At 43.2% G+C, this 11161-nt stretch overlaps 1 protein-coding gene across 2 annotated transcripts in view; it reads right to left on the minus strand.

Moving 5' to 3' along the window:
* Positions 1 to 9032, minus strand: part of LOC135219537 (vam6/Vps39-like protein) — a 405404-nt gene extending 396372 nt beyond the window's left edge. For both annotated transcript variants that reach the window (XM_064256380.1, XM_064256379.1), the window contains exon 1: positions 8814 to 9032. In XM_064256380.1, coding sequence (XP_064112450.1) covers positions 8814 to 8886 — 73 coding nt within the window. In that variant the 5' untranslated portion in view covers positions 8887 to 9032. The remainder of the gene's footprint in view (positions 1 to 8813) is intronic.
* Positions 9033 to 11161: the final 2129 nt, after the last annotated feature.

Consider the following 11161-nt stretch of genomic DNA (forward strand, 5'->3'; position numbering starts at 1 on the left):
TCAATCACAAGCATTTCACAAACGGCTCTTTCATCTGCAATCGCAACACAGGTGGACTTGCATGCACACTCTGATACTTTCCCCTCTGACAGTTCTTCACACGTGACAGCCACATCCACACAAATCTTACTCAACCCAGGAGCATACAATCTCTCTCTCATGCATTCCCACAACTTATTTTTTCCCATATGCCCAAACCGATCATGCACAACAAACACATACTCACAGCTGACTCAACAGAAAACACTGGCACATACACTTCCTTGTCATACACCCCTTCCTGATGCAAAAAGTACACTATGTTTTTGCACACCACAAAACGTTTAGCAACCCTCTTATATACATCCAAACTCACATGGCCAGTCTCCACACGCACTCTCCCAAAACACATTGTCGCAACACACTTATCTCCAGGCACTTATTTTGCATTTCCTCAATCTCTTCCTCACTCAACAGATCATTCTCACTCCTAGCAATATCATCATACCCACAAAGTTTGCTACAAACACATTACCATCTGAATCCTAGCTACTTGCCTGCCCCCCTTTCTAAGAATTCCATTTCCTACATCTACGTCTATATCGTGGGATCCTCAAAAAATCTATCCCTATTAAAAAACAAGATGGCATATCATTTTCTCCTATAACTATAAAGTTATGCATTACCTCAAGATCTCCCAACCTAACCTTTAACCGTACCTCTTCCCATACTAAAACACTTCCTTGTCCTAACCCATGTATTCTCACACTTGTAGACTGCCTTTTCACTTCCCAATCACATCTCTCAAGTTCTCACTCCACTGACCCACTCACCAAGGAAACTTGTGCCCCTGTGTCAACCAAACTACAATACTCACTATCATTTACTTGGACAAACGTCACCATTTTCCCTCGAGTCCCATGCATACACACATTCACTACCACGTTCACCTGGTTATCCACATCACAATCCTCCTCATCACATTCATCCTCAGCTAACTCCCCATTTCCACAATTCTGACTCAGATCCCCTTCACAGTCCCTTTTTGTAACCAACCAATTACAACCCACGTTCCCCGCACTGAATCATCAAAACCCCACGTTCATTACCAGTACTCACCCTTCCTCGATATTCAACCGGTCTGTCCCATCCAAAATACAACAACACTTTTATTCCAAACAACTCGGCTACTGCTGACAACAATTCATACAACACTTCTCCCTGCCCACCTTGTTCCTCCGCACATGCCACTTCCTTCTGCACATCACTCATCAACTTCACTCGCAACTCATTCACACTACCGGGTACCTCTTCAACCAGACCCTTACCTTCCAAGTTTTTCAATGCTGAAAACAAACATTCACACATTCTGTCATTCCCTTCAAACCTCTCTTTTACAACCAACCCCGTCATGGTACCATATTCGGATCCCAGTCACTTTTCACAACACCACTGTCCTTACCCATGCATCCTAGACATCGTATCAGCAATCACATTTTTACTCCCCGGCACATATTCTAAGCTAAAATCAAACTCACCTCAAATCCTCAATTGTCCTCGCAATCCTAGCATTCACACTTTCCTTCTTGATCATATAAACTACGGCCGATGATCTGTCCTTATGACAAATTTTACCCCATACAAAACACTTTCAACGCTTTCACACAAAACCTTATTGCCGCAAGCTCCTTCTCAACCACCGAATACTTAAGCTCTGCTTTTATTAAAAGCTTTACTCACATACGCAATCACTCTCAATTGTCCCTCCCCATTCACCTCTTGCATCTGCACCAAGCATCCTCCCATACTAAACTTACTAGCATCAGCATACAACTCAAGCTTACTGGCATCCTCACTGTAGTCCGGAAAAGCCAAGGTGACGTCCCTAGCAGCCTCCTCTTTCAATCTCTCAAATGCTCCCACCATTCGCTCATCCCACCTCAGCTTAGTACAATTTTTCTTCCCGGTCCATTCAGTCAACGGCTTCCCTATACCCGAACAATCCCTAACGAACTTCCTCCCGAACTCAATCAAACCCAAAAACCCTTTAACCTCCCGCACGGTCCGGGACGTGGAAACTCCGTACTTTTTCCACAAACTTTTCACTCTTCCTTCACCACTCGCACTCACCTTATGACCAAGAAATTCCACTTCCCCAGCCAACCACGTACACTTCTCCAGCTTCACTTTCACTCCACCTCTTCCAACCGTTCTAACCTTCTCAAGCAGTTCCACATTCTCCTCAACAGTTTTACTTGCAATCAAAACATCATCTATAAACACAGTCACCTTCCTTCTATCAAAACCAGCCAAACTACATTCATCGCCCTCTGGAAGGCAGCAGGCGCATTAGCCATCCAAAGCTTAACCTCTTGAATTGATAGTGGCAGCTACCACTCGAAAAAGCGTAACATGCCTGCTCACCCTTCCTCAAGAGGCATCTGGTAATAGCCCCATACCAAATCCAATTTTGTGAACACTCTCATCCCATGCATCTTATACACACAATCAGACACCACATTCATCGGGAATCGCTCCTTCACAGTCACTTCATTCACCTTCCTGTAATCCAACACACATCCTCAAACTACCATCTGTCTTGCGTACTGGGACTATGGGGACTATTCCAAGCACTCTCGCTCCTCTCGATCACTCCCACTCTCTCAAGTTCCTCACACTGTTCCTCAATCTCTCGGGCAATAGCCGCAGAAAAGTGTCGGGGACGCTGATATATGGTATCGTCATTCAAAACTATCTTGAACTCTGGGAGCTTAGATCCCCTGAAATCCTCATCACCCCGACTCAACGCACCCAGCCTATCCCACAACATCTGCATCTCAACCGCTCCTCTCGTCATCACCACATTTTTCATCCACCCCAATTCTTTCTCTCAACTCATCATACTTCCACTCATCACTTTCTTTCATGCTACCTGTCATCACCTGCCGCACCCTAACATATCTTTCGTCGTCCACATCCACCAACGTATACAACAACCCCACACAATCACCTTCACGTATACCCGCACTCGCTTTTTCCTAACACTCAGCAATGAGGCACAAAAAACCCGAGGATTTCTCCATATCCAAAATCCCGTCGTACACATGCACACTCGCTCTTACCAACTTGTTTGCATCCACACCCTCAACCACATATGCACACTTGTCACCTTTGACAATCCCAAGACTATCGGGCCACGCAACTTTCACACTAACAACTTCTCCAACTTCTCGTGGCACTTTTACACTCTCTTTCGCAACCAACGGCACTCCCTTCCATATTTTACTGCTTACCCCTCCATCCCTATCCAAGTAAAACTCTCCATGTACATTCCCCTTCCTATGCAACTCAATCATATTCCTGCTCGGATGGACCACCATCCCACACTTCTTCAGGAACCTGTATCCTAACAACATATCATACTTATCACTCATTCCCTCGATCACATAAAAGTCACCTTCCTCCATCACTACCCCTTCGATTTCTACATTTTCACGCAACATTCCCACCACAGGCATACCCAAATTTCCTATTCCTCGTACCTCCCCTTTACATTTCCTAATTTCACACTCACTCCGCAACTTGTCACATCCATTCTTAAAAGAACACTGACACTGCACCCAGTATCAATCAAAGCAACCAAAAAACACACCCCTTTGCACCTCACTTTTACACTCATACATTCATGAGCTCTTCCTCCAAACCCTTTTTCATGCAACAATCCTTCACGCACATGCATCACTCTTACTGACCGCACACCAGAGGACCCACCCAACTGAATCCCCTTTGTACCTAGTTTCCCGAACTCCCAACCTGACTCATCCTCTTTTGCCTACACACACTCGCCACATGACCTTCCATTCCACATTCAACACATTTTGCCCGCTGTTCCTTACACATCCTAGCATAATGCCCATTCTTCCCGCAATTACCGCAAACCTCAGTCACACGAGTACCTCGACATCCACTTGCTATATGCCCTACTTGCCCACACCTGTAACACTTAACATCCCTATCTTTCTTACACTCGCTCACCAAATGCCCTGTTTGCCCACACCCGAAGCAAGCTCCCAACGCCCACCGACATTCATTCTTCCTGTGCCCATAGCTTTCCACATCTGTAACATTGCTGCTCTCGTTCACGACTAACCGACCCTAATCTTCCAACGCTTGCACTCCGATCTCTCTTAGGGCTACCTACTTACGTTACTGGCTCTAACGCTCCTATCAACCACTCGCTCTGCCATTCGCCTTGGCCCTTCCAAAACTGCCTCCCTATAGCTCTTAAACTCTGGTATAACATCAGCCACTTCAGTCCTAATACTAAACACTTCTACTCTCTTTCATCATACCTATCCAACTCATAATCCTCTACTATTTCCAAAATGTCGTTCCACGACAACCTTTCATTCGTCCATCGCATTTTCTCCTTACGTTTCAGATTTACAAACTCATACACACTCTCAGGCACAGTCGCCAACAACTTCCTCACTAACTCTTTACACTCATTTATCCCTTCGTCCCCAAACTTTTTCCTGGCCAATGTTCCAACCTGGCACACATACATCGACAACGACTCACCAACATTCATTCTTGCCTCATCAAAACCATGTTTTCTCCTATATCTAACACTACTCCTTATCCTCTTCGCCTGTTCCACAATCCTGGCTTTCACACTCTCATACGGCACATTCCCTACACTCATCATTACCCCATACATATTCAACAAAAATCCCGTCAAAAAGCCACCCAACTCTCTTGCCCAGACTCTCTTATTATCCCATACTTGCCTCACAATACCTCTCATATTCCTTAAAAAAAATCCCTATGTCCCTACTACCATATTCCTCGTATTGTGCACATCTAGGTATCTCTCTCATATATATTGCCTTTCGTACTTCCCGCTCACTCTCACTATCGCTACTACCATTCTGATCCCTCTTAACCTCGTCCGCATATAGGGAATCAACTTCCATACTAACATCCGTGCTCCTCATTACGCTCTTCTTACCCTTCTTTCTACCCACCTGTTTCCACTCACCGCTATCCAAATCACTCTCAGCCCTTCCCCCAATGTATTCAGTCCTAGTCTCATCCTGTCCGTCATCCTTCCTAACCTTCTTTCCCTTAATCGTCTTCTTTTCCTCAGCCCCCTTCTTATTCTTGTCCTCAGGTTTATCCTTATCCTGTCTCTTTCCCTTCTTCCCTTTACCTACCACACAAACAAGTCACCTTCGTCACTCGTAGTTTCATCCCCTCGCTCTTCCACTGTCTTTACCACTTCTGGCCTATCACAAGACCCAGTAGGCCTACCCCCTACAGCTCCCTCTCCCATGAACCCCTTCATCATCTCCTGCACTGCATTCATCATCCCTAAGAATTTTTCATCCATTTTCTCAACCATTCTCTCTTCTGCTCCTTTCACTTCTTCTTTCATTTCCACTTTTGCACTCCTTAGCATTCCTCTCATTTCCTCTAACTCGCTCTTCAGCTCCTCACACTCTACCCTTAACCTCTCATTATCCACTTCTAATTGTCCTCTTACTTCCCTCTCCAACCTCAACTCTCCTTCAGCCTCTCCACCTCACATCAATCCTTCCATCTCAAACTTTCTCACCACTCATACACACTAGCCTAGACCAATTGTCCTACAGCTGCCACACCAACAGTCCCTGTTCGGGCGCGCCAAAAAATAATGTGGCGGGATCACAAAAACAAGTAACCTCCCCCACATAAACTTAACCTGTCTGGCTATCAAACCCACCCTCAATCACACTTTCCACTTAACACTAAAAAAAAACACAGCAGGACAACTTGCCCCAATACCTACATACAGACAAAAACACAAACAGGTACTCACCGCTGGCTTCTGATACCTAGGACTAGGCTGTGCTGTCGTCCACTGGATATAGGCTATAGGCTAGCCAACACACAACCACCGCCGACAAACCAAACACAAATCAACCACCCGGGACCCACCCCCAACACAAAAACTCAATAACCCAACGACTAAATGCAGATGAACACCAACCGCCTGAAAAAACACGACAACCACACGACTTACAGCAGTACACAACCCGCCAAAACCAACCCTGCCCCAACCACCACTAACAGACACCGAAAATGCACCACAAACCTCTTAACTCACCACAACAGACAGACACACGCACAACAACTTGACAACCCCAAAATCTATCAAATCACACCCCAAACAACGAAACACCAAAGGAAAAACTGCTGCCAAAACCAACACTGACTGACCAGACGCCTCACTGTTTACAACTCTCGTAACAGACTTCCATTGACTACCTACAGAGTGCCACAACAGACATGCTTCCGACTGCCATCTAACCACTCCAATTCATTCAATTCATCCATCCTCTCTCTCTCTCTCTCTCTCTCTCTCTCTCTCTCTCCTCTCTCTCTCTCTTCCCTCTCTCTCTCACACACAACCTTTGGAGATGTTGTCAAATATAAACTAAAATTACTCCTCCATAACATTTTGGTCTCAGTTCACTCCACATTGCACTTTAAACCCGTTGCTGTTCCTGGTTTCTAAGCGCGCGCGCCATAAACACAATTACGAACAGCAGACGACGACAGACGACGAAACTGCAAAGTTTTATTCCCTAAACTGTTTACTTTACTCGTTATTTAGTTTAAATTTACTTTGATTATTTAAAAAATTTTGATTTAATTCATGTATATTATCCCTTTTTTGCAACCAAATTACCCCGAAAAATTACAGATATTTCTAAAGTAGATAAAATCAAATGTTTCTAACATTTTCGTACATCTGGCTGCCGAAAACCATAGAGGAACGAATACAGGAAAAGATGCAGAGGAACGACTACGTTTTTTTTTTTTTGACCTTTTTTGTTTTTGCTAGCACTTTTCATTGATTTCAGTCTTTATTAGTATTTTGAATTTCTTTAATAATCGTATGCCAGAAATAAATGTAACCTTTAATGTTTGCATGCTCTAATGTTTGCATGCTAAGAATGGCAAAATCATCGTTGCCACATTAGTGGAGCTTCACACATACGCCGTTCCATTATTATAAACTGTTTCCATGAATTCTAGTTGTCATAGTAATGCAATAATGATAAAATTGCTTTAATATTTATGTATATATACTTCCAATACATAGCCTAATTTCACCAATTTTCAACGTTTTGTGTGTAGTCTTATACCCAGTTTGGAGGGTCAACACATACCGAATGGCAACAGAGAGAGAGAGACGAGGAGAGATCGCAGAGAGAGGAAAGTTGGACGAGAGCGAGGAACGAGAGCGAGAAGAGAGAAGAGGCAGGCGGAGGAACGAAGAAAAAGGATGGCGGTGGAGGGGGGGGGGGGGTGAGGTAGGTGGAGCTTTATACACGTGTTCGTATCCATGTCGCATAATGGAGTTTTTGTCTCTTGGTACAAGGACAAAGTGTCGTTATTCTTTACGATTAGTGATTCACGATACCCTTATAAATTACGGCACTGGGTGTAATGCACTATAGCAAATCTCGTTCTGTTACGAGTGTTCGTTACAGAAATAGGTATTGCCCAAAAAACGTGCTTGCACTGTCTCTGAAACCATAGTAGACATGCTGCTTAGTTGTCAATCAAGTTTTTTATAACCAAGTACAAGCTAGCTATTGAATAAATTTGTATTTTTCTCAGTCAAAACATATGCCCCTCATGCTAACTTTCCTCTTTTAACGACTTTCTGGTCATTGCAAATTCGGCCCCATAATTTCTTATGGTGCGAAAACAGACAGAGCCCATGGACCGAAAACGATTGCGTCACACTAAGGCGATAATCCAGCAGTAAAACATCTTCATATATCCAAAAAGTAAATAATAAAGATATATATGCGCATTACGATTATAAACAATTACATGTATAGCTGATAACAATCTGCATGAATAACTGGTAAAACTGTTCTGCAATGACAGTTGAGTATAGCACATTTACCAATAGGTACGAAAAGTCAAGATGTCGTGACGTCATAATACAGAACTTAAAAGAACGTCTAATTCAGAAAAATAATTACTTAAATTTGAGTCAGAGTCGAGTTACTTTTTCAATAACGAATATTTTCAAATTAATCATCATAACTATGTAAAATATTGATGTTTTTACTACTTATTTAAAAATTAGCTAAGAGCACGGCTTCGTCATCTTCTACCAAAACAGCTGTTTACTCCTGGCTTGTTGTTGGTGAGAAATCGTGTTTCGATTGTTGTGATAAAAGTGCTCCAGCGTCTGTGGGTACAAGTGGTGTGCGGATTTATCACAGGAAATGGAAAGTTTGTTGACACAAGCGACTCCGTAAACATCGAGATGGCGTCAATCTTCGAAACATTTTTAGTTGCAAGTAAAACAAAAATTTTCTAAAGCGTTTTGGTGAGATTTCCAACTGCCGTGGGCGCCATTTTCAGTACCCTCTGTTTAAATCTTAAAATTTGGCCTTAATTTCTAACTTTGGAGGAAACATCTTACTTCGAAAGGAGAGTAGAGGTCTTTAGCTCCGTTTCTCACCAACAACAAGTCGCGACTGATGCCCATCTCGGGTGTCAGGACGCGTTATAATGTACTTTTTCGGAGGGTGGCAAACATTGATTGTAGGTGGCCTGGTTGGCCTGCCGTGGTAATCTACCCTAGTAGGTAGTACTGTAGATCTACCCTTTAATTATCCCAATTACCTATCTCATACGTCAATATGCAATAGTAGATAAGAACAATTGCTAGGTAATATATACCTAGTACTACCTAGGTACTAGCCCTAGCAAGTACATTGCAACTCAAATGGGCCCAATTCCAAGAATAAGCTGAACCTCACCATACGCAGTAAGAGCTTCAATCTGCAGGGGAAGCTTTTCCAGGATAGGCGTAGCTGTGTAGGCATTATTCATTCCTCTTTCAAACACCAGATTTTACCATAATACGTTAAAATAGTGTGGACTGAGTTGCTGGTCTCAAAAGTCTTTCTTCGTTTTTGTTTTGTTTACATTCGTCAGCTGATGATGGTCAGATCACGTGATCACTGTAACGGTAAGTACATCGAGGGAGTGTCGTTGGCCACGTTCTTTACATTATGCAACATTAATTACATTACGATTAAATGTCTAACTTTTATGTAAATACGGATTTTCTTTATTTTTATGAACAAATTATTATATCATAAATTGTTCTTGATTAAGCTAAATTATCAGAGACTCTTTTATCGTAACTCTGAACCTCCTTGTTGTGCATCAATATTATAAAACTCAACAGATCATTCACACGAATAATATCAGTTGTATTTGTATGCCTGTACCATGTCTATTTCCTACATTTCATTTACCAGATTTACACTACCATTTCACACAAATTAGCAGTCTCGTCTTCAAGTCTTCAGCTATTCCATTTTCCAACAACCTTTTTTCCTTTCGCTGGGGAATAAAATTGTTGTGCATAAAACTGCCAAACGATTGCCTTCTTATACATAATGCAAATGGATCATCAGCAGTACACTGTACCACTCCATTCGCAATTCATGTTTTATTTATTTTTTTTACAGCTGTGAGTTACCTACCTCCGGGTTTCTTTAACTTCACACGTCTTTGCAGCATATGTCTAACTATGATAAACACCTATAAAGACATAGATCGCCAATGTAAAGACCTTCTTTACCGACAATCCACAATCTTGTATCTCATCTAGGTTATAAAGAACTGTGTCAAGACCTTCGTTACCCACTAACCACAATCCTGTATCTCATCTGGCTAAGCAGCAAAAATCACATGCATATGTTTACATGTAGAATATCCTGGCCTTTCCATTATGTCCTTTGTTATTACCATTTTATTGACTGCTAAGAAACAAATTTTTCTCTATCTGTGCTAGTCGCGGGACTCGGGGGTGGGGCAATCCGTTTCCGTGAGCGCGTGCTGGCATAAGCCCAGCAAAGTCTAAAACAGCAATTAATAAATCATCAGTACCAAGTTCTGTCTCATGCCACCTCACAACAGGTGACCTGAGGAGTGTAGGTAAACAGTGGTTTTGGCTTTGCCATTAACAGACTCATTACGGCTACACTTACCTTCAGAAGCCTTTAACGGAACCACACAGCAAATAAGTTTAGGCTTCTGAAAGCTCCTTCCTCGAAACCACCCACGCCACTAGCGGACTAATTATGGCGTACGACCCCAGGTACGTTCTGGCGTGTTACAACGGTTTGGCCCTGCCATTCACGACTCACATCGACCGTATTCAGAAAGTCATTAACAGAACCACACAGTGTATAGTTTTAACGTCTGACGAACCTCGAACTCCATTAATAGACTAAATACAGGGCTTAATTTGCATTTTGGTTTGAGAGTCAAAATGCCAGACACAGAACTTGAAAATCGAACCGAGGACCCACAGATCCTTTGTATCCTCCTCTTGCCTTCAAAAACTGTAATAACTTAGGCAATAAAGCTGCCACCATTCTCGCAGCAAAACATTGCATCATGGTTTCTGCGGGCCAATGTACATTTCAGCATAGCCAAGGTCACAGACGAAGAAATCAAAGCAGATATCACCATGACGATGCTGTCCGAAGAAGAGTTTAATAACATTACACCTTGGGTAGATGTGCAAAAAGAGAAAAGATCAAATACGAAGACCTCTGCAGGAAGCTCACTGAGATCTCCATGGCCATCCCAGAGAGAGCCCAATGTGCCCTGGACCTGATGAACCAGCCCCTGGGGGATGCATCGCCCGAGGACACCTGGGATGAACTACAATGTCTCCTGATGCTGCCGAACCATGACAAATCCAGCAAAAGAAGGAGATCAGCCTATTGCGAGAAATATTCCTGCAGCTCCTTCCTCAGGAGGTGAGGGTGTAAATCATGGAGGCAAACATGTTTCCAATGGAGAAATTGGTGAGCATTGTACATAAACTCCACGAGGTCACCAAGGTCTCCAAGCACGCTGCAGCACCTCCAGCCTGATAGAAGAGGTCAAGGAGGGGGATACACACACAATATACAGAAAAAAGGCACTGCCACAGCAGCAGAGATGTGGACAAATCCAGGCTGGTGTTATTTCCACTTACGATTCATGTGAAATGACAGACACTGCAGAGCTACCTGTGCATTTCCAAAAAACGCAGAGGGCGACCACCCATAACAGCAGTGGCCGCAAACAAAAGGAATCCTAA

This window comes from Macrobrachium nipponense, chromosome 1 (assembly GCF_015104395.2).
Source record: "Macrobrachium nipponense isolate FS-2020 chromosome 1, ASM1510439v2, whole genome shotgun sequence".
In the NCBI taxonomy this organism is placed as follows: Eukaryota; Metazoa; Arthropoda; class Malacostraca; order Decapoda; family Palaemonidae; genus Macrobrachium; species Macrobrachium nipponense.